Raw genomic sequence first — 24,536 nt, 5'->3', positions numbered from 1 at the left:
ACCCGCCGCGAGCCACCAATCGTAAACAACCGCTGCTGCCCACTAAGTGACCACTTCCGGTACATGTCGACCCACAAATGTTTTAGCGCTCTCTGCGGCATCCTGCAACTACGGTATAGTTGCCCTTCAGTGTGAGTTTACTAAAGTTTTCTTTTTTAAATCGTTTTTTTTTATTGAGTTTTTGTGCAAAAAATGTGTAATGAGGTAAACCGAATTGTAAATATCAAATAGCAGTGAAATAGGTATAATTTTTTTTTATTTTTGTTACATTTGTACCCCGCGCTTTCCCACTCATGGCAGGCGGGCTCAATGCGGTTTTAAAGGTGAAACACAATGACTACTACTACTTAACATTTCTAGAGCGCTACTAGGGTTACGCAGCGCTGTACAAATTAATAACAGGATGGTCCCTGCTCAGAAGAGCTTACAATCTAAAGGACGAAATGTCAAGTTGGGGTAGTCTAGATTTCCTGAGTAGAGGTGTTGTGATTAGGTGCTGAAGGCGACATTGAAGAGGTGGGCTTTGAGCAATGATTTGAAGATGGGTAGGAAGGGAGCCTGGCGTATGGGCTCAGGGAGTTGGTTCCAAGCATGGGGTGAGGCGAGGCAGAAAGGGCAGAGCCTAGAGTTGGCGGTGGTGGAGAAGGGTACTGAAAGGAGGGATTTGTCTTGAGAGCGGAGGTTACGGGCAGGGACGTAAGGGGAGATGAGGGTAGAGAGGTAAGGAGGGGCTGCAGATCGAGTGCATTTGTAGGTTAGTAGGAGAAGCTTGAACTGTATGTGGTATCTGATCGGAAGCCAGTGAAGTGACTTGAGGAGAGGGGTGATATGAGTATATCGGTCAAGGCGGAAGATAAGACGTGCGGCAGAGTTCTGGATGGACTGAAGGGGGGATGGGTGGCTAAGTGGGAGGCCGGTGAGGAGTAGGTTGCAGTAGTAAAGGCGAGAGGTAATGAGAGAGTGGATGAGAGTTCGGGTGGTGTGCTCAGAGAGGAAGGGGCGAATTTTGCTAATGTTGTAGAGGAAGAAGCGACAGGTCTTGGCTATCTGCAGGATATGCGCAGAGAAGTAGAGGGAGGAGTCGAAGATGATACCGAGGTTGCAGGCAGATGAGACGGGGATGATGAGGGTGTTATCAACTGAGATAGAGAGTGAAGGGAGAGGAGAAGTGGGTTTGGGTGGGAAAACAATAAGTTCAGTCTTGGCCATGTTCAGTTTCAGGTGGCAGTTGGACATCCAGGCAGCAATGTTGGATAAGCAGGCCGATACTTTGGCCTGGGTTTCCGCGGTGATGTCTGGTGTGGAGAGATACAGCTGGGTGTCGTCAGCATAAAGATGATAGTGGAAACCATGAGATGAGATCAGGGAGCCTAAGGAAGAGATGTAGATTGAAAAAAGGAGGGGCCCAAGGACAGATCCCTGAGGAACTCCAACAGAGAGCGTGATAGGGGAGGAGGACGAACCATGAGAGTGTACTCTGAAGGTACGATGAGAGAGATAAGAGGAGAACCAGGAGAGGACAGAGCCCTGGAACCCAAAGGAGGACAGTGTGTCAAGAAGTAGGTTGTGATTGACAGTGTCAAAAGCGGCGGATAGGTCGAGGAGGATGAGGATGGAGTAGTGACCTTTGGATTTGGCGAGGAACAGGTCATTGCAGACTTTAGATAGTGCCGTTTCTGTCGAATGTAGGGGGCGAAAGCCGGATTGAAGTGGATCGAGGATGTCATGAGAGGAGAGAAAATCAATGCAGCGGCTGTGAACGGCGCGTTCAAGTATCTTGGAGAGGAAGGATAGGAGGGAAATGGGGCGGTAGTTGGAGGGACAGGTAGGGTCAAGAGATGGTTTTTTGAGGAGTGGTGTGACCACAGCATGCTTGAAGGTGTCCTGGACAGTTGCAGTGGAGAGAGAGAGGTTGAGGATATGACAGATGGTGGGGGTGATAGTAGGCGCGATGGTGCTAAGTAGGTTGGTGGGGATGGGGTCTGAGGAACAGGTGGTGGATTTCGAGGAGGAGAGGAGATGGGCAGTTTCCTCTTCAGTGATATCAGGAAAAGAGAAGGAGGCCTGGGTTGGTTGGTTGAGAGAGTGAGTTATAGGATGAAGAGGAGGAGAAGGTTTGGTGGTGAATTCGAGGTTGATCTTCTGGACCTTGTCACGGAAGTAGTCGGCCAGAGATTGAGGAGAGAGTGAGGGGGGGTGGGAGCAGAGGGCACTTTGAGGAGGGAGTTGAAATATCATCGACAGATTTCCTCATTGGTGTTGAGAGGGGCCTTGCAGGGTGAAGGCGGATTCTCCTTATATCTCTTGATTCCTTGATTAGGAGAATGATGATCTATTTTGGAAGGTTTCTGTGAAGCCGTAGTGAAATAAATGTCTCCAAATAAAGATGAAAAAAATACTCTCCAATTGTATGATAAAGCAATATGTTGCAGAGGTGAGTGGGGGGGGGGGGGGATTTGCTCATTACTGGGTTAAGAGCAACATGGGGGGGAGAGAGATTACTCATTACTGGGTGAAGATGGGAGGATGGAGGTGAAAAGCTGCATGGGGAAAGAGATTACTCGTTACTGGGTGAAGGTGTAAGGATGGGGATGAAGAGCTGTATGGGGGATGATTACTCGTTACTGGGTGAAGGTGGAAGGATGGGGGATGGGGTAAAGAGCTGCACAAGGGAGGGAGGTTACTCATTACTAGGTGAAGGATGGGGGGGCGAAGAGCTGTGCGAGGGCTGAGGAGTGGCGGTGGCTAGGGTGTCCTGAGGAGTGGGAGTGAAAGCTGGGGCTTGCTCAGGAATGACGTGGGATGGTGAAGAGCTGTGCAGGGGGTGAAGGCTGAGGCTTGCTCAGGGCTGGGGGTGAGGAGCTGCATAAGAGCTAAGAAGTGGGGTGAAGACTGGGGAATGAGAGTACTGTTATAGTTTTGAAGGGGGAGAGAGACCCAAAGCTTTTTTCTGCTTCCGTCTTTGTTGACCGCTAGACAATGGCAAGTCTGTATGGTGTTAGCTAATGTAATATTTTCTTTTGTTTGTAGCCCAGCTTTGCAATTGTAGCTGAAGGTGGTTTGCACCGTTATTTTTAGGTACCTGAGTGCTTGAAGCAATGGGAAATAAATTAACTTGCTAAGCAACAAGGAGTGTTGTGGGAGATTTGGGGATTTGAACCCAATTTCCCCAGGTCTGAGCCAACTGAGAAATATCAGAGAAGCATATTTCAGTTTATATCAATTACCTTTAGTTATACTGAGAATTGGGTTCATTTTCTATAGAACTTGATAGTCTTGAGGGGTCCACATGATGCCAGTTAGAAAAACTTTGCTTAGTTACCTGTTCCTTTCTGAAATCAGGTAAAGGTTTTGTGTGTGTGTTTTTCTCTGTTAGAGAAACTATCTAATATAATAATTTGCTCTTACAACATTCCAATGTCTCTGGCTGCGTTCATAACCATCTTCTGACGTCACTCTCCCACAGTAGGACCCTGTGTGCCAGTCGTCAGGAGATGCTACAATTCCAAGCCAGGAGGCGGGAACCGCGCGACCAAACAAGTCAGGGCTGAGATGTGGGACCGCGGGAGCACGGAACGCGTTAGCCGCTACAGCCCTCGAGCTTCAGCCCACGATCGCAACTGACAGCTGAACCGCTTCAGGCTGCCTTTGCTTTGGCTTCAATTTCAGCTGTTCCTCTGGTCCCGCCCTCATTTCCTGTTTCCGGAAGGGCGGGACCACAGGAACAGCTGAAAGTGAAGCGAAACCAAGACACTCTGAAGCGGCGTCCGTCCGTGCTCCCCTTCACTCTTGGCGGCGCAGCAGCAGCAGGTAAAAACGTTTAACAGCAGGTAGCAATAATGAAGGGGAAAGCCTGCAGCACACATCCTGCTTGCAGTCCGAGGCCACAGAGACCAACAGTGGGTGCATGGGACGAGGGGGGGGTGGAAGGGGGTCCAGGGATGAGAGGGGGGAGGGGGGGTCCTGATACGAGACAGGTGGGGGTCCTGAGACCAGAGGTGGGGAGGGGGGTCCTGAGACCAGACAGGTGGGGGTGGAAGGGGCTCCAGAGACCATGGGGGGGGGGGAGGGGCACATACATGCACTCTCTGACACACTCTGTCACACACACACACTCTGTCACACACACAGTCTATCTCTCTGTCTCACACAAACATACACTCTGTGCCTCACACACTCTGTCTCTGTCACACAAACACACACACACACTGTTTCTCTCTGTCGCACTAATTCTCTCTCACACACACACACACTTTCTCTCTCACACACACACACTTTCTCTCTCACACACACACACACTCTCTCTCTCACAGACACACTCTCTCTCAAACATACACACTGCGAGGAAAACCTTGCTAGCGCCGGTTTCATTTGTTTCAGAAACGGGCTTTGTTTACTAGTTTACTATAAATATACTCCAGTCAGAAATCTTTGCTCTTCCCAAGAACTTATCCTAGAGGGTTCTCGTAGGTCAGAGGTCTCCAGACTAAAGACCGTGAGCTGTGCAGCCTTTGGAACAAGTTGCTCTGGTCTTGCATACATTTTCTGTTCTCAGTGTGGGTTTCCATCCTGCCTCCCTCATGCAGCATAGAGCTTTCAACCAGCAGATCACATAGCCAGCATTCACAAGCCCTGGTCCTTCTGCTGTCAGGTATGAAACATGCTGGTGAGCCCCATCACTCACTCAGGCCTGGTGGTTACTGCTGTTGCTTTCCTGCTTTGGAGAAAAGGGCAGCAAGGTGTCTTTTTTTTTTTCTCTCTCTCTCTCTTTTCATCACTTGATGTCTTGTGAATTTTCAGTTCCATAGCGTCACACAGATCAATCCAGAGACGAGTGGGTTATGTCCCTCTACCAGCAGGTGGAGATAGAGAGAACTTCAGAGACTTACTTTATGTGGACCTGTTCCTCCATCTTAGCCTCAGTATTCTCTCTATCTCAGCAGGTGGATAGACATATCCTGTGCTCTCTCTGGATTGCGATGGCTCCTAACCTGTTCCCTCAGGTTTAGTTGAGCTGCGGGGTCATGGCTGTGCTTGGCCAGTATGGGGCACACCTGGTGGTGCCAGGTCCCTCCTCCTACCCCTTTCCTGCCTTCAGGCTTCTGGGGCGTTCTTTGCTCAGGGTTAATGGATCCCAGTCACTCCTGCCTCTTAAAAAAAAAACCTCAGAGTGGTATGCAACATCAAGGTGTCAGCTATGGGCTAAAGGCCAGGATTTTTTTTTTCCAGTAAGTATTGATTCTTTTTTCCTTCTCTTGTTGTTTTCTCACACCAGTGACAGGGGTGTGTTTCTAGTCCGTTGTATGCTGCGCTGGCAAGGAGATTGTGTTTGGTTTTATTCTTAGTTCTCCCGTTTCCTCATGGCTGCCACTTCTTTTGGTGGGTCACCGTCCGGTCCTGAGGAGACCGCGTTTTTGCTTTTTGGCGGGCTCGGGAGCGGATTGTGTGTGATGACGCCATTTTGGGCTGTGCTGTGAGGTGGGCAGTTTTCACTTTTGCGCCGTTGTTTCTTCGAGCCTTGCAAGGCGCTGCCAAATTTCTAGCAGAGGAACTCGGGAGCAATTTGAGTGATTTTCTAGCCCCGGTTTCCCGCACTTCAGTTGGCCTCAGCAGAGGTCCGGCGAGGCTTGGTCAGGTGTTTTTCTGTCTTAATTCAGCAGTTTGTTCAGTTATTAAGGTGCGATTGTTTCAGTTGTCATAGTGGTCAGACTGCAACCTGGTTTCATGTCTGCCTAATTTGGACCTGTAGCGGCTGCGGGGTTAATGGGGATAATTCCCGGTGTGGGGAGCTATGTTTCGTCTCTCATGTTTAGAACCCGCATTTGCGGCTGTAGGGGAAGTTTGCAGCGGACACACAAGCAGTGAGGGTCCGTTGACTCTGGGCTGGCATCTGGTTTGCTTGCACGGCTGCTCCCATGCCACCGGTAGTGTCTGGCAAGCCTCAGGGTTTTAGTGCAGTGTGGTATGATTATTTAGACCAATTTCCTGCTACGTTTTCATAGGACTGTCTATCTATCTACTTATCATTTCTATAGCGCTACAAGGCATAAGCAGTGCTGTACACCATACACAGAAGACAGTCCCTGCTCAAAGAGCTCACAATCTACATAAGACGGCAAACAGACAGAACAACTAAGGGTAAGGGAATAAAGAGGTGAGGATAAAGGACAGGGTAAGTGAGTTAGGAGTCAAAAGCAGTGGTAAAGAGGTGGGTTTTGAGTTTGGACTTGAAAATGACAAAAGACAGGGGTCACTGTCAGAAATAGAACAAATGACCATTTGACCCAGCATGACATGTCTTAGGTTTTTATAGACCCATGCGCTGCTGGATCATCATCCTTGCATGGCTGGCAGCCCATTTCCACTCATTTTCGTTAGAGTAAATAATGGCTTATTTGTGGAGGAGTAGCCTAGTGGTTAGTGCAGTGGACTTTGATCCTGGGGAACTGAGTTTGGTTCCCACTTCAGCTCCTTGTGACTCTGGGCAAGTCACTTAACCCTCCATTGCCCCTGGTACAAAATAAGTACCTGAATATCTGTAAACCGCTTTGAATGTAGTTGCAAAAACCTCAGAAAGGCGGTGTATCAAGTCAATTTCCCTTTCCGTACAATAGTCAATTTTAAGTCTCCCAGAAGCCAAAATAAATTTCTGTCATTAGTTTTTCTTCTAATTTAAACACATCAGAAATAAGTATTTTTGTCTCAAAGATATACCACAGTAGCAATAGGCTGGTCTTTTTGCAGGCTGTTTGACCTCTTACTGTACCTGCAAAAAGGATGGTGTTGTATAAGAATTACTCAGTTTGTGCAAATGATTGGGATCCTCCGCTACCCAAAGACAGCCATTCATGAGTACCAACACCTTCCTTTCCTGAAAAAAAAAAAAAGCATTTTCTCCATGGAAACAGCTGAACTAGTACTTGTAATTCTGCACTGATCAAATAATGAAATGGAGTTTGATTTAATGCTCCTTATTCCTATGTTAAGTTGGCTTGGGCTTTACTTGGGCATGCGGGTCTGGTTTTTATGGCCTGTCTGTTCCTTTTTCGGTGCTAGACCATCACAAGTTTCCTTGTCATCAGCAGCAGATGAATCCATTACGAATGGGTTGTGTCCACCTACCAGCAGGGGGAGATAGAGAACACTGAAAACCATAGTGCCTCTAGGACGACCAGCTCCATCTGCCGCTCAGTATTTCTCTATCTCCCAGCAGGATAGGACGCAGCTTGTTCAGCTGCTTGAAAATGTTTGCCTAGGGAGGCTCCTGTGTTTGGCCAGTTGAGCTGGGGTGTTGTGGCTGGTGGTGGCCACTTTAAAGGCACATAGGTTCGCCCTTTCCCTGCCTTACCCATTGTGGATGCAGGCACATAGGTTCACCCTTCCCCCGCCTTTCCCACTTCCCCCTTGTGGATGTAGGCATATAGGTTCGCCCTGTCCCTACCTTTCCCACCCTCTACTGCCTCCGGAGTACCTCTGTAGCTGTTTGCCTCCAACTTTCCTCACAGCGTTAAAAAAAAAACGTGCTTTTTATGCGCTGCTATTCTGAGGCTTTTATTTACGTGCAGCGTGACCAGAGCTCGGTGGACTCGGTCCTTTGAGGTAAGAGCGGTACTCAGCTCCTCCAGGGAGGGCCCGTGGACGGCGTTCCGATCGTGGTGATTTTGGCGTAAAGCCGCCATTTTGTATTTTATTTTGCCTTTTTTCGGCGATGGCTGCTGAGGGAGTTAAGCCCTGTTCCTGTTGTGGCAAGCGCAGATCAGTAGCGGGGCTCTGTAAAACGTGCTATATGGACGGTAGAGCCAGTATGAGCATGGCGAGCGATGAGTCTTCCCGCTCAATGGAGCTGGCAGCGGGCGCCATCTTGGAAGCGCCGCATGGCTCGACCCCCGCGGTTGCAGAGGAGTCTGTGACCAGAGGGGCGCCTCGGGCTGAGGCTACCAGAGGAGCTCCGTTCCCCATAGCTCCTAATGTTTAAGTCTTTTTATTGTCAAAAATAACAGTTAATATACGCAGAATTTGGTCACTTAAGGAACAATTCAGTTTCACCAACATTTATCTCTTCTGCTATCAACAAATAACTTTTCTTTTCGTATTTCCCCCCTACTTTTTTATCCCTCTTCATTCTTATTGTATTGAACTTTAACAACTTAGAACAAACTGTTACACTAATCCAATATATAGGTGTTTTTTTAAACTCTGGATCAACCATTTAATCCTTATCTCTCAGAGATTACTTAATCTGACATTGTGTGGTCTCTCCAAGGTAACCATGCCTTCCGATGTGGTCTATACCACGGTACCAGCAGCCTCCGCCCATATCTGGCCGAGGCCATCACCCCATAGACTGATATCCATAATCGAGTGAGAGGTGTTTGTTTCTTATCACCTCCCATTCCACCACTTCTATGCATGGATTCAGGATTTATCCCACTTGGCCTCTATGGCCTATTTGTTACTTAACAGAACCTCCAGAATCCCCGTAGCTCCTAATTCAGAGACGGGAGGTCAGGCTGAGTTTTTCTCCCCTGAGTTTGTGCTTATTTTACATAAAGCCTTCATGCTGAAAAGAGCTCTGCCGCAGGTGTCTGGCAGTGCGTTGCCACCTGGTCTCCCTCCGACTGATGATGGCCCGGGGCAGATGTCAGAAGTGGATGCCCCTGAGCGTTGGATGCACGCAAAACATAGACGGGTAAATTCCCCATTGGAGAGTGGCGCACCTTCCTCCCACCCCCCCACCCCCATGGTCGGGCTGTGGGGACTCTGGGGGATCTGGCAGGCCTTCATGGTCTGAGGAGCCAGAGGAAGGTGCCGGTTTGCCACTGGATCTGGATGATCCCACTGCGGTTCGGATTTTCCACCGCGATGAGCTGCCAGCGCTTATCTCTGATGCCTTACAGGCCCTCTCTATTGATGATCCTCTTCAAGGCGAGGCCTCCTCTGGTAATCCAAGGATGGCAAGTACTAAGAAGCCTGCTCGAGCCTTCCCTTTGCATGACTCCATCCAAGAGCTTATTTCTGCTCAATGGGCTGACCCAGAGGGGCCCTTGAAAGTGGCCAGGGGGATGGGGCATCTTTATCCTCTGAGTGAGGAGCACTTGGCCCGTTTTGGGATGCCTAAAGTGGATGCCTTAGTCATGGCTGTGACAAAAAAAAGACCACCCTCCCAGTAGAGGGGGGTTCGCCCTGAAGGACATTCAGGACCGGCGCCTAGAATCAGCGCTAAAACGGTCCTTTGAGATTTCGGGTCTAGCCTTAAGGGCGTCTGTTTGCAGTTCTTATGCTGCTCGAGCCTGCCTTTCTTGGTTACACAGCCCGTGGATGGTGCGGAGTCCCTCGGTGAGGTTGCACCGCGCATGGAGTCGGCCTTGTCATTTTTAGCTGACGCCCTCTATGATCTGGTCAGAGCTTCGGCTAAACAGATGTCTGTGGCGGTGTCCGCCCGCCGCCTTCTATGGCTACGGCATTGGGCGGCTGACATGGCCTCTAAGCAAAGGCTGGTGAAGTTGCCCTTTCGGGGACTTCTGTTATTTGGAGAGGATTGTTAAAGACCTGGGGAATACTAAACCCCAGCGGTTACCTGAGAATAGGCCACGGCCTTCTTCCAAGGGTCAGGTGGTTCCCTCCTCCTCTAGACCTCGCTTCAGTGAAGCTAGAAGGTATCGCCCGGGGCGCTCTGCTGGGTTTACTCAACGTGCCCGTTTTCAGCAGAGGAACTCCTTTCGCTCGGACAAGCGTTCCGCAGCAGCCGGTGCTAGGCCTGGAGTTCAAGGGCGACCCTCTCAATGATGGTGCGCCGGTCCACTCCTCCTTTACAACTGTAGGAGGACACCTTTCCCTCTTTCTAGAGGAGTAAACCAAGATTACCTCGGATCAGTGGGTCCTGGACCTGATCAGAGAAGGTTACCGATTGGAATTCAGTGCCCCGGTGAGAGACGTGTTTTTGGAGTCCCAATGTGGTACTGCCGTCAAACGGGCGGCAGTAGAGGAGACCCTACAAGTCTTGTTATACCTTAGGGCGGTGATCCCTGTGCCTCCTGCCGAACATGGCTGCGGTCATTACTCCATTTACTTTGTGGTGCTGCGAAAAGGCGGGTCTTTTCAGCCCATTCTCAACTTGAAGGAAGTCAAGAAGTCTCTGAGAGTGCGGCATTTTCACATGGAAACCCTGCGCTCCGTCTTTGCAGCGGTACAGCCAGGAGAGTTCCTCACGTCTCTGGACCTAAAAGAAGCTTACTTACACATTCCTATTTGGCCCCCGCACCAACGGTTCCTCTAATTTGTGGTGTTGGGAAGACATTTCCAGTTTCAGGCCTTGCCTTTTGGCCTCGCCACAGCTCCCCAAACCTTTTCTAAGGGTAATGGTGGTAGTAGCTGCCTTTCTCAGGTGAGAGGGTATCCGGGTTCACCCGTACCTAGACAACTGGCTCATCACAGCGGACTCGGCAAAAGAAAGTCATCATGTCACAGCCAGAGTGGTCTCAGTACTGCAATCTCTGGGCTGGGTCGTCAGTATACCCAAAAGTCACCTGACCCCCTCTCAATCTCTAGAATATTTGGGGGTCCGGTTCGACACGGCCTCGGGGTTTGTTTATCTACTCAACCAAAGGTGGTGCAAGCTTCAGAATCAGGTCCATCTGCTCCTGAGGATGCCTCACCCGCGAGCTTGGGACATAGTCCAGTTGTTGGGGTCAATGACGGCCACCTTAGAAGTGGTGCCATGGGCGAGAGCGCATATGAGACCTCTGCAGATTGCCCTGCTTCAACGATGGTCTCCGATGTCCCAGGATTATCAACGCAGACTCACGTGGCTCCCTGCGGCCCGACTCAGTATGGAGTGGTGGCTCTCAGACAGCATGCTGCGGTGAGGAATGCCACTAGCGCTTCCCGATTGGTGCCTGGTGGTAACGGATGCCAGCCTGAAGGGCTAGAGAGCACATTGCCAGGGAAGCTATGCCCAGGGTCTCTGGACACCCGAGGAAACGGAGTGGTCCATCAATCGCTTAGAACTGAGAGCGATATTTCAGGCGCTTCTGGCCTTTCAGAAAACCCTGGAGGGACTGGCTGTCAGAGTTCTGTCGGACAACACGACAGCAGTGGCCTACATAAATCGACAAGGCAGCACTCAGTGCAGAGCACTGGCCGCTCTAATTTGCCACTGGGCCGAGCTACATCTGCAGCTTCTGTCAGCAGCTCACATAGCAGGTCAGAGCAACATGCAAGCCGATTTTCTAAGCAGGCATCAAATCGACCCAGCGGAGTGGGAACTGGCAGACCAAGTGTTCCTTCAGATCTGTGCCAAATGGAGAAAGCCCGTAATGGATCTTATGGCGTCAAGCACAAATGCCAAAGTCCCGTCCTTTTTCAGCAGATGGAGAGATCCTTGCTCGGCGGGGTTGGATGCCTTGGCTCAACCCTGGCCTCCGGGCCTCCTGTATGTGTGCCCTCCTTGGTCCTTAATAGGGCAGCTACTCCTGCGAATTCGGCTACATCAAGGAGTGGTGATCCTCATTGCCCCGGATTGGCCGAGACAGCCTTGGTATGCGGACCTCCGGCGGATGCTGGTGGAGGCTCCCCTTCCTTTGCCTCTGGTTCCGAACCTGTTGACACAGGGCCCAGTGACCATGGAGGATCCATGCCTCTTTGGTTTTACGGCATGGCTATTGAGAGAACGCAATTGAGAGACAAGGGCTATTCTAACAAGGTCATGTCCACTCTCTTGCAGGCCTGCAAGCGTTCCACTTCCATTGCCTATGCTCGGATCTGGCGCCAGTTTGAGGCTTGATGTGCTTCTAAAGTGATCACACCCATGTGGGCTTCTGTCTCGCCGATACTTGACTTTTTGCAGGATGGTTTACAGAAAGGCTTGGCCTATGATTCCCTGCGTGTTCAAGTGGCAGCATTGTCATGCTTTCGGGGGAAGGTCGCTGGCCTCTCCCTGGCTTCACATCCGGACATTGCACGGTTTCTAAGAGGGGTGCTTTGGTTCTGGCCTCCCGTGTGGGCCCCTTGCCCGGCCTGGAAGCTGGGACTAGTATTAAAGGCTCTTCAGTGTTCGCCCTTCGAGCCGCTGAAGTGAGCTTCGGAGAAGGATGTGACTCTAAAGATAGTCTTTTTGGTGGCCATTGCATCGGCGAGACGGGTATCTGAGCTCCAGGCGATGTCCTGTCGAGACCCTTTTCTGCAATTCTCAGAGTCCGGAGTAACGGTATGTACTGTGCCTTCCTTCAAGCCTAAGGTGGTTTCAGCGTTTCACCTAAACCAGCATATCTATTTGCCCTCCTTTACTAGGGAGGAGTTTCCAGAATCCTTTGGGCAGTTACACCTCCTGGATGTGCGCCGGGCTCTGTTGCAGTATCTGCAGATGTCAAATGCTTTCAGGACCTCTGATCACCTTTTTGTATTGTTGAAAGGTCCTCGCAGAGAGTCCAGCGTCTAAAGCCACTATAGCCCGTTGGCTTAAGGAAGCCATTTTTTCTGCATATCTGCTATCTGGCCGGCCTCCGCCTGACGCCTTTAAGGCTCATTCCACAAGAGCGATTTCCTCCTCTTAGGCTGAAACTGGAGCACTCTCTCTTCAAGAGATATGTAGTGCAGCAACTTGGGCTTCTAAGCTTTCTTTTGCCCGACATTACAGGCTGGATGTGGCTGCCAGGAGGGATGCGCTTTTTGGAGCACGAGTGCTTGCGCGTGGTGTGGCTTGTTCCCGCCCTATCTAGGGATTGCTTTGATACATCCCATTCGTAATGGATTCATCTGCTGCTGATGACAAGGAAGGGAAAATTAGGTTCTTACCTTGGTAATTTTCTTTCCTTTAGTCGCAGCAGAAGAATCTATGATCCCTCCCTGATTGATTCTGTTTTGTGTTCAGTTTTTCCTGCAGACATGTTCCCTCATTGGGAGAAGTTGGAAAACAGTCTTCAGGATTTCTGTTCTACTACAGGAGGTTGAGTTCGTCCCTCCTTTGTGTTATTGCTCCTGTTCTGGGGCGTTTGTTCGCTGTGAGGAAAGTTCATGTTATGCTATTTTGCGGTTTAACACTGCTTTGGGAGCGTCAGAATACTGAGAGGCAGATGGAGCTAGCCGTCCTAGAGGCACTATGGTTTTCAGTGTTCTCTATCTCCCCCTGCTGGTAGGTGGACACAACCCATTCGTAATGGATTCATCTGCTGTGACTAAAGGAAAGAAAATTACCAATGTAAGAACCTAATTTTCCCATTCCTCTGTCCGGGCAAGGGTTACTTAGCTGCCTGGGGAACCAAGGACCTGGCATAGCTTGGCCTAGGTCCTCTGCGTGGTGTTTTCTCCCTCAGCAATTTGTTCCTTAGGATTTTTATTCTCTAAGGATTGTCCTCTTGCTCTTTATCAGAGCAGTGCAGGCCAGTCAAGGTTGGGTGAGAGAGCCGTTGGTACTGCTGTTAGCTCCATGGAGCTGGAAGAGGTTTCCTTTGGGGTTGCTTGCTGCAGTTAGGGCTCTTCTGCAGATGCTCTGACTATATATATATTTTTTTAGTCTTGAGGTGGCAGGCTTACGTCCGAGGGTCTCTGGTGCGGGGCTGGATAGTCCTTGGTGTTAGAGGTGGTGGACCCAGCTCTCCTGTAATAAGGATTAATTCCTTTTCATTTGTTTCAAGCAGTCCAGGGCATGTCTAATGCAGCTGGCACTGCGTCCTGGGGCGGATGGTTTACATAGCACCTTAGAACGGGGCAATTCGTCCGTTCCTGGTGCTGCTATGTCATCTGGCTCTTTCTGGAGCTCCTTTACGGTGCCTGTGAACGTTCTATTTGCTCTGTTTACGGGTGTTGAGACTGGTTCGGTCTCTGGGCGTTGGCCTTTGCTTCTCCTCCGGAGGTTCAATCCGGCTCTGTCTCTGGGCATTCTCCTCGGACCTTGCCTTGTCCGTGTATAGGGCTTTGCACCATCTCTTGGCAGTTGAGCATTTCTCCATCTGCGGATGTCTGTTCTGGCCCTGTTCCATTTTTGGCCACGGGAGCCCTGCTCCGTCTTCGGCCGCGGGGGCCATGCGCCGTCGTCGGCCGCTGGAGCCCTTCTCCGTCGTCGGAAGTCACATGGTTTCTGGGACCATGTAGTTCTTTCTCGGCAGGTTTCCGCATAGGGCACAGTCCTGTGTCTGCTGGTGGAACGCAGCTCCTTGTCTGTGAGTGGCATGCAGCTCTCTCTCTCTCTCTTTGCGTATGGAACGCAGCTCCCTGTCCTTGGGTCTTGATCTAGTTGGAGGTTTTCTAGCTCTGGAGTTTTTTCTCCCTTCTACGGGGGCTGCTCTCAGCTTCCGAGTATAGCTGACCTAGTGATCTTCACTAGTTGTCTCATTGGCTGTCCTGGAGTTTGGGGTTTTGGGTCTTCACCCTGGTGGTCGGGCTCGGTCAGTTTCTGCTGGCTAGCCTTGCTCTTCCCAGGGGAGTGAGCCTGTTCTTCGCTCTGGTTTCTCCTTGGGCTGTTCTACATAGCCTGCCCAGTTGTCTACAGGTCAGCCATTGTAACGGCTCTGGGTACTGGACCTTGCCTGGACTATGGCGGAGGCGTATTGAGCCATCCCTGTAGGTTCGGGTTCTCTCATTAGCTGGCTCTGAGGTGTTCACCAGTCTTCTGGTTTGCTGGTTGACGAGGTTACTTTGACATGGCGGTCATGGTTGGCCGGTAATACTTGGAGGATGACTGTCTTGGTCGGGACTTCCACTTTGACAGGTGGCTGCGGCTTTCTTGCTCTGGGGGAGTTCAGTGTTCTGGTCCTAGGGACTTGTTGAGCATAGTGGCCTCTTTTCCATTTTTTTCATGTCGGGTTAGAATTCTGAGAGATGTTGCTGGCTGTAGTTCTCTGGTTTTGCACAGGGGCTTGTCCCTTGTTCTCCCTATGTTCTGGAGTCTGTCACCAATGAAGTCTTTGGAGGATGCTTCTGATTTTGCATTTCCCCCCCCCCCCCCCCAACTAGGGGACTGCTTTGGTACATCCCACTCGTCTCTGGATTGATCTGTGGGATGCTATGGAAGGTAAAATTAGTCCTTACCTGATAATTTTCTTTCCATTAGTCCCAACAGATCATTCCAGAGGCCCGCCCTTCGATGAATTTGGATTTTGTAGGTTTCTTATAAAACAATGGCACGTTTTGGACTGCAGTTTGCATTTTGCAGGAGCAATGGAGGAAGAGCCTCCGTGGGCTTTATAGAGGCAGGAGTGGATTTCCTTTTGGATTTTTTTCCTTTGCTTTGGTATCAACAATACTGAGGCTAAGATGGAGGCACAGGTCCACATATAGTAAGTCTCTGAAGTTCTCTCTATCGCCACCTGCTGGTAGAGGGACATAACCCACTCGTCTCTGGATTGATCTGTTGGGACTAATGGAAAGAAAATTATCAGGTAAGGACTAATTTTACCTTGTTGGGTAAATGTTTGAGAAGCATGAGTGATTCATGTGTGATTCACAGTCCACTAGTCTACCTCTGATACTCGTATCATATCTTATCCCTGGTTTTCCTGAAGATTTTATTTGAAACCTTATGCTTTGCAGCTAACCCCACTGTTCTAACACAAAGATCCCCCCACCCTTTCTCATGTAAGCTTTAAGAAGCAGAGATTGTCTGTGTCTACAAGCTTTGCATACACTCAGTATATCTATCAGCTTCCTGAGAATAGACCCTATGGCCACTCTTACTGACCCTAGGAATGGAAGTGTACTGCTCCTTGCTTGATGGGAGCCACTGCTTTCCTGCCTCCTCTGACCTCGGCACACTTGGGGAGGGGGTGTCTCTGCTGCAACTTGAGCTCTGGAACGGACCCCCCTGAATTAGGCTTCCAAGAGACCAGGCCTTCAAGACCTGCAGGTTCAGAACCATTTGATCCCTTTTAGCTGCCTAGCTTTCTCATCGTGGAGACTGTCCTTTAACCCATTAGTGCCCAACATTCCCATATGGGATTTTATTATGGGAACATTGGGCACTAATGGGTTAATTGGCCATTCTGTTATCTGGCAGCGCACACACCTTTCAAGCGTTGACACCTGGTTTAGTTGCTTCTGAGATTATAAGCAGCGCTGCTGATTCTGTTTTAAAACACCCTGAAGTAAAAGGAAAAAATGGAAGTGTAGACGAAACTCCAGAAAACCTTTACCTCCCCCTCCTGCCTTATATCATCCACTCTTTTTGGGGGGGGGGTTATTCTTACACAAGTGAGTATATCTGGAAAAGATCCCCTAATAGCTGGAAAATAGCTAAATTTAATGTGAAAAATGCCTGAGAATAGAAGTCCTAATGAAAAGGAGGGTCCTAGGGTGGTTTTTCTTGAAGTTGGGAATGCCAGCTCTAACGCAAATTCCACCTTCTTTGGTGGCCCTGCAGGTGGCAAAGCTGCAAGACTCTCGCCGATTAACCCAGGCTTCCACCCCAGTCACACCATGAAAAGAAAAGAGCTGGAAGTCCCCCGACTGAAGCCTTTAAAGGACAAGAAGGATCGACGGGCAGGTGCGGAGGAGTTTTTGTGCTGCTATGCACTGGGGAGGAGGGACCATGTACTAGAAGTCAGCCAGGCCTTGGCACAAGCAGCAGACTTCTCCTTTAAGTCCTAAGCTACAGAGCATGTTCCGTTGCCAAGCTGGGCTATAGCTTCATTGGGTTATTGTTATTTGTATAGAACTAATTACACAGTGATTCCCATCACCCAAGAGCATATCCTGACACAAATGGAAGATGGCGATATGGCTGAGGTCACTGCGATTGCCAGAAGCAAGATTTGAGTCCTGGTCACCTGGTTCTAAGCAACTCCCCTGAACCGCCAGGGCTCATCTGCTTTGTTCCTGTGCTCTGCATGAGGGCAGTGACATCGACCACTGCAGTAGTATAAAAGTGCAGTTTGGTTGCAGTGGGTCTGGCTGTTTTCTCTGGGAAGCCCTCTTTGAATGTCTTCTCTCTTGAATGGAAAGGAGATGGTAATCCTAAGTATGTCTCCCCTTCCTGTAGAGGCTGCTGATACTCTGAGGCCTGCAGAGGCAAGGAAAGCGGCCTGGAGATTTGGAAAGGCAGAAGTAAAGTAAGCCTGTACATGTGAAGCGAGAGGGAACATGGTGATGTGGGGTGGGGTGGGGTGGGGTTGAGAATTTCTGCTTTGAGCTATGAGGTGTTTTTCTGCCACCCTGTATCCACTTTGATTACAGGAAGGAGGAAGATGTGGTTAAGCTGCATGCGGTTCTGCAGCACCTGGAGAAACAGAATAAGGAGCTGACAGCCGAGAACTTTGAGCTGAAGCGAGTTCAGGAGCAGATGAAGAGGGACATCCAGCAGCTGCTAAGCTCTCAGAGAGAAGTCAGCTTGAATGTAAGTGCAGCAGTGTCAACTAGAGCATCATTACTGTCGGCCAGTTTCTCATGAGCATTCGTTGATTTGATCATATGCTTACATGGTGGGGTGTCTTTTGTGTCCTCTATTTTCACAAGCAGAAACTGCTCAAATCACTGACATAATTTTCTAAAAAATTCAGTTCTTCTCTGAAGAAATGCTACTCTTTATTCTAATGCCAGACGGTGATGAAGGAGTTTAATCAGGCTTTCCCACCCCATGTGCATCACTGTAGGCAGTTGCTTTTTTTACCTAATATTTGAACGTGTTCTAAACATGTAGAAGTTTGGGGGGTTTAAAAAAAAATCTTTTTATGTAATATAAACAAAACTTTTCACAAGTGAATCTCACTTAAACTCTGTGTACCACACATCTTGTTCCCATCATATATCTGCACTTAATCCCTAAAAACAAGGCTAAAGGTGCCAGGACATGGTGTCGCAAGGTATGCTTGGTGGCCCGTAAAAGTGTGCTACAGCGGTGGATATCTCCAGAGCCACCGGAGTATTGGCAATGGCGGAACCAAATACACGAGCTAGCCACCTGGGAAGCTAGGGAGGCAAAAGGGAACCCGAAAAAGAAAAAACACTTCTTGTTGATCTGGAATCCATATATACAGGGGTTAAGCCCACGAGGATGTAGCTTGTTGTTAAATATGTTGTAGACCTGCATGGGGACCACTGGTTAAGTGATGATCTATCTCCACGGAGTGGGTTGACAAGGGGGGAGTGGGTAGGGGCTCACCTGGGTTATCAGAACACAAGCTCAGGGGGGACATCGGGGACAGGGACTTGAGGGGGGGAGGGGAGGAAGGGTGGAGATAAAAGGAGGGGGAGGGGAGGAGTAAGGGGGGAGGGGAATTCCATAAGGGTTGGCTGCATGCTATGCCTTGCAAATATTGAGGGGGAGGCAGTTTGAATTTGGTCATTGCAAGAAGCTTGGATTATAATAAAAAGGGGTGGGTTGGGGATAAAAAGTTAAAAGATTAGTGCCGATAAGCAATGACACATAATTGCGCAGTGTATTTTAATATAGGAATTTTTTTTTCTTATGTATCATCAGACTGTGGACCTTGTAAATTTCAGCATGTCACCAATAAAAATGTTGAAACATATCTGCACTTGATCCTTTAGCTATATGGTAACCGTTTTGTAGAAAATCTTTAGCATTAGGTGTATTATGCTAACAGTGTATTATATCTGGTATTTTACTGTTTCATGGTAGTTCTATTAGGTTTCAGTTTACTGTTTTCAAGTTTACCTCATTTATTGTATTTGTTTATTCTTGGTTATTTTACTATTGTTATGCTGTTAACAAAATTGTAAGTTTGATGTTAAACCATACCTGCTGTACACTGGCCTTGGATGAATCTCTTCATAAAGGTGGTTAATAAATCACAATAAATAAAGTAGGTAACTTTATATATAGGTAATATTTAAAATCGGGGAATAACCACAAATATATAATAACCTACTGAAAAGCCCACCATACGGGGAGCAAACTTATTAAGATAACAAAGGATACAGCAATTTGGTTACAAACCTCTATTTGCTTAATAAGCAGGTAGAAGTTTTTTCAGTTGATGTAACTTAGTTATGAACTAATGGGATTTTTGTCTTTTGTAGTTTGTTTTTGTTTTTCACATTCATGTTTACACTTTTGCTTTTGCTTGTCTAAGTGAAGGCAGATAAGACCTGAACGATCCATCCACTCTGCCCAACAGTCACATTCATTATCAATTCAAGATTAAATCAGCAGTGAACATGATACTATATACTTGATCATGGTCTTTCTTTGTTGTTTCTGGGACATAGACCATAGAAGTCTTCCCAGCTCTGTCCTTATGTTCCATCTACTGAAGTTGCAGTCAAAGCTCACTCCGGCCTATCCGAATCCATCTTGTCATTTGCAGGACACAGACCGTAAAAGTCTGCCTGGCACTGTCCTCACGTTCCAAATTACTGGAGTGTTCTGTCTCCAACCCATCCTAAACCAGATTGCTATATGCAGGACTCAGTTCATACAAGCCAGCTCATCATATTTGTAGAAAGTGCAGTATCGACTTGGGATATGTTCATTTCTATCACATACCAGAGTGGAAGATGCAGTGTTTAGGGTCTCTGATCCCCTTTCAGCCTCCTGTTGTGACCGTGTGTTCTAGAACTCCTTTCCTCCGAAAGGCACCGTATTTAGCATATCTGTTTCCTCATCTTTCTTTTGTATGAGGAGCAGCACAAGACCTCTCGAGTTAGACCTTCAACATTCATAAGTGAAGAGGGTTGATTCAATTTGGAGGGCAGGGCTCTGGGATTCCTTGATAGAGCTGGCGGTGAGAGTTACTAGTTCCTTTTTCCCTCTTAGGAGACTGAAGAGTACTTGAACCAGACACATAACATTACAAGTGAACAGCTGACACACAGCATCTGCAAGCAGTGGCGCAGCCTGAAGAAACACCTGCGGAGGCTGGAGCACCAAGGTGGGCAGGGGAGTGTGAAGACAAGAGGGAGTGAATACTCTGGTGGGCTGCACAATGCCGGGAAGACCATTTATGTGCAAAACCCAGGTAGCAGTGGTGCGCTAGAGCTTTTGCAGGGCTCAGGAAAGGGGATCCCTCATTTTAGAACTTGTTGAGGGGTCATTTACTATGGCATTAGTCTATATAATCTGACACAGAGCTCTGCAGCAGATAGTGTGTGCTCTTAGCAAGTTGCCTGCTAGATTACAAGACCGTACGTTCCGCGGAGAACAGCCATGCACCAAGTTACAAACACAGATTCCATTGCGTAGCTTCCCACTATTCCAGAACCTGTGGGATAATTGTGTCCATCAACCAGCAGATGGAGATAACAGCACTGAAAACTGAGCTGAGACTTATTTATTTATTTGACATTTATATCCCACATTAGCCCCAGTAGAACTCGGGTTCAGTGTGGCTTACATAACAATTAGAAAAGCATGAACATGTTCAAAATATATTAACAGAAAGTAAGATGTATTATATAATGTTAGACCAGTAGAACTTGAGTTGGAAACAATTGAAATATGGCATCCAATCCAACTCCTCAATATTTTCTTTCTCTAGCAGATGGCTGGACACACTTTTCAGCATCTGATTCTGAGTGATTTGCTCCTGGTCCAGTTGCTCAACTGGTCCCCAGTTGAGCTTTGCAGGTGGCTTGAGTCTTCAGATCACTGTCTCTGGTGCCCCACAAATTTACTTGGTCCCTCCCTTCACCTCTCCCCTGTTTTCTGTGGAGCTCTCCTTTTCCAGCACAACAACCTTTAAAAAAAAAAAAAAAGAGGTTTACTGGAGAGTGTGGGACAGAGTATGCCTTTCTCATCTGGGGGGGTGACTTGTGGAGACTGTGAGCTTGGGGGAAGCAGCCAGCAGTGGTAAGTCTGACTAAAGTTTGACTCGGAACCACTTGGAGGGCTGCAAGTTCTAATTAGTGCTGGGGAGGGATCCTGGCTTACTGCTTGAGAAAGTCGAGGATGAATGGCGACTCCTGCGGAGGCAGTTAAGTAGTGTTCCCACTGTAGGGCAAGCCAGGAATCCCACGGGACGTGGAGAAAATGGTCAGTGGCAGCACATCTTCAGATTTGGTGCTCCAGCAGGGCCAGTGCATAGTTTCGTGCAGGAACGGGTGCCGTTTTGTCAGGTCCAACTGGCAATGAGGAGCAGCTTCCTGATCACGCACAGAGCACAGCTGCCATTTTGCAGCCTCAAAGCCCGACAAAGCATTCAGCTGCATCAGGATTTTTGTTTTGTCCGGAGTTTATATTGCTCTTACACCAGGCCTATTCACTGAAGCAGGGATAGTCAGTTTATTTAAAAATTTCTATTCCACCTAAAGGAGTACAAATAATATACCCAACTAAAAACATAGTATACAGAAATTGTATTTGTATTACATATCTCACAGAAGTAAGAAAACTCTATTAATTTAAAAATTACTACATCTAGATCTGGGGTCAGTGATGGAAGTGGTGCTATGGACAAGGGCTGATATGTGTTCCTTACAGGAATCTCTTCTCAGCCACTGGTCTTCGGAGGCAGGGCGCTCCCTGCACACGGTTCCTTCTTGTCTTCCAAAAGTGGGATTGGCATTTAATCTCGGCCAATCTGTGGAGCTTCTGTCCTTTCGCAGAGAGGACGAAGAGGCTCCGTATTCTTCCTTGAAGCTTCTCAATGTGCGTAGAGTCCTCATTAGATATCTTAAACTCACGAATATATTTCACAAATTGGACCGAGTATGCTTTTTGGTAAACAGAGGCTTGGCCTCATGGCCTCCAAGCTCACAGCTGCTAGATGGCTGAATGAGAGTATCTAGTTGGCTTATTAGCTTGCGGGAAAGCAGTCTCCTCAAGCCTTGTAGGCTTGTTCTATGAGGCATACAGCGACATCCTGGGTGGAAACTACCTTACTGTCTCCGGTGGATACATGTAAGGTGGCGATGTGGTTGACTGCATACCTTTTTGCCAAGCACTACAGGTTGGACATCTTGCAGGGCAGTGGCGCCAGGATCTTGCCTGCTTTAGGGATTGCTTTTGAACATACCACAGGTTCAGGAATAGTGGGAAGCTACTTAATGAAAGGAGAAATTAAGTCTTTACCTGATTTTCTTTCCGTTAGTCCTTGGCACTATTCCAGAGGCCCACCTGAGGTTTGATATGTTTAGTTGGTGCAAAGTAATGGATTAGATAACGACTGTCACCTTGCCTGGTGCTTCTTGCATTTCTTCTTTTTTCTACAGGTTATCCAGAGATGGGAGGTCCACACGTTTGCTCGTCTGGTTAGTATTAGATTAGCGAGTTGTTGTGTTTATTCTCAGTTTCTCCTTACTGCTTTTCTACATAAATACAGAGGAGCTGGACTGGATGCCAAGAGAGATGTTAGCTCAGTTTTCAGTTCTTTATCTCCACCTGCTGGTTGATGGACACAACTGTTCTACAAGTTCTGGAATAGTGGGAAGGACTAATGGAAAGAAAATTATTATCCAACCCCCCCCCCCCCCCCAAAAAAAAAAAATACATTCAACAAATTAGAAAATCTTAAACCACAACTCAAATTGGCAAAAGCTTTACCAAATCGTTTCCCCGGGGTGCAAAATCATAAGTCATTGCCACTATTGCAATGCTGTGTGTGAAAATCAATTGATGTTCCTGTATTAAAGTGGTGAGGTGTGGTGTGCAGTGTATCACCCTCCCAAACTACTTCTTCCTAGTTCTCTTTCCATGGTTCCATGGCTGCTGTTAAGTATTTGGACATGGGAAGTGTTATATTTTGCAGTGAACTCCCCCCTCTACACCTGCTCTTCTCCTCATGCAGTAGCTGCTCAATCTATAATGGGAGAGGATGGCAACCATGTGATGAGGGTGACAGACCACGAGAAAGAGATTGTAATGTTGAAACAGGAGATCACAGCAAGCCGACGCCTGATCATTATGCAGCAGCAGGTCATGCAGGTGAGCCCCAGCCCAGCTACAAGTAAGAGCTGGAAACCAGAACATGTGTTTAGGGTGGAGGGTGAATCCTGCTTCTTTCACCAGGAGCAATTACAGACTGCACAGAACAGTAGGCCCCTCTCCCAGCCAAAGGGCTGCTACTTCCTGGAGGAACAGCGGCGACTGCATAAAGACAGGGAGATGTTAGAGCAGCAGAAGAGGGTACTGCAGGTGGAGCGCTGGAATTTCACTGAAGCTGCAATTCGTCTAGGATATGAGGTTTGGATGAGTGAGAGGCTGTGTTGTAGGATTGCAGTCTTTGGTGGTTGGCTGGTGACCTGCAGCAGAGGTTCATTTGTGGTATTTGATATATCATCTTTCAGCAGGTACAGTCAAAGCAGTCAGCACGCAAACTCCAGTGTGTTAAGGCTTTCCTGGCAGCCACAAACTGTGCTGCCTCTGTTCCAGGGAGGGACTTTTGCTGTGGGAGACTTTGTAAACTGTTTCCAGGGGTGTTCAGTGACCCTACCCTGATGCCCTAATCCGATTCTTCTCTGTCTTGGGCAGCGGAAGCTGTTTGAGGAGGAGCGAGCCCTGTTCCTGAAGCATCAGTTCCTGAACACACCGAGTTTAGAGCCACGATGGACTTTCCCATGTGCTGCCTTTGGTGAGTAATGGGACCTATCAGATGACTTTCTGAATGTCTGCGTTTCGTCTTCATCTATCTTCGGCCTCTTCTGTCTCAGTTTTGGAGCATAGGAACCTGCCTGAGCCTGCCATGTGGCCTATTTTGAGTGGGAACAACCCGAGGGTGAGCACTCCGCCATCCGCACCCAGGAACAAACATCTGCTGGAGAGCAGCACCCCCAGCACAGCTGAGCTATACCGTGTATTAAAGCTCACACCACAAAACAGGTGAGAGGCAGTAGGAAGCTGAGGTCATAAGCCATAATAATGATTTTGGAGGTCTTCCCCACACCTTGCAGTGATGACAGAATCACTTTTTTATATCCTGTTGCCTAAGGAACGCATTTCCATTATGCACTCTGTGGGAAAGGGACTTTATTCTAGCTGTAAACTGTGTTAACATTCTTTCATAAAGGCTAAAGATGCAGCATCGCTGGGTCTGTGCTTTGCTTTCCTCTCAATGGCGACTAACTTTTTTATCCCCCCCCCCCCCCCCCCCCCCCCCCCCCCCCCCACAAAGGACCTTTTCTGTAAGAGGTACCTCACTGTGTGACAGTAGACTACAGAGCTTGTCTCGGGGTTCTGGAGAGATGGAGAACATACCACCTCTCCGTGGTGAGAGATCGCAGACTACCTCTGCCTTGAACCGAAGAGAGTGTGCCTGCCAGACACAGGCAGAGGACTTCCTGCAGCTGCGCAGCAACCTTCTCAGCCAGTTCCTGGACTGTTCCTTCTAACGTGAGCCTGGAGAGCAGGAGGCGGTGGATTCTCGGGAGAGCTCTGCTCTACCTCCTGCAGCAGAAGTTGGTTTTTTGTTCTCTTCACGCCCTCTAATTTTATAGATTTATATTCTGCCTGCAGGGGGAGGGAGAGTGGAGATCTTGGTCAGGATACAGGGTTTGTTCTGGAAGACAGAAGTGACAGTCCTTGGATCACTGTTTGTACAGGTGGGCAGTGAGTAGGGAGAATTCCTCCATTACATTTCTTGGGCCCCTTTTACTATACCTGTGTATGTGTGTGCTACATTTTGTGAAGCAATAATAAAGATATTAAATCGTGA

At 48.5% G+C, this 24,536-nt stretch overlaps 1 protein-coding gene across 1 annotated transcript; it reads left to right on the top strand.

Moving 5' to 3' along the window:
• The first annotated feature begins 57 nt into the window (after window positions 1-57).
• On the top strand, window positions 58-24,536 carry LOC115465996 (afadin- and alpha-actinin-binding protein-like). The gene is made up of 11 exons (XM_030196926.1): window positions 58-131; window positions 16,352-16,474; window positions 16,970-17,039; window positions 17,164-17,323; window positions 19,706-19,820; window positions 22,099-22,137; window positions 22,674-22,810; window positions 22,895-23,068; window positions 23,357-23,456; window positions 23,536-23,704; window positions 23,997-24,536. The coding sequence occupies exons 2-11, from the start codon at window positions 16,408-16,410 to the stop codon at window positions 24,211-24,213; spliced, it is 1,248 nt and encodes a 415-aa protein (XP_030052786.1). The 5' UTR covers window positions 58-131; window positions 16,352-16,407; the 3' UTR covers window positions 24,214-24,536.

This window comes from Microcaecilia unicolor, chromosome 3 (genome assembly GCF_901765095.1).
Source record: "Microcaecilia unicolor chromosome 3, aMicUni1.1, whole genome shotgun sequence".
Taxonomy (NCBI): Eukaryota; Metazoa; Chordata; class Amphibia; order Gymnophiona; family Siphonopidae; genus Microcaecilia; species Microcaecilia unicolor.
Note: the sequence above shows the minus strand (reverse complement) of the source record. Positions and strands in the feature narration are given on the sequence as shown.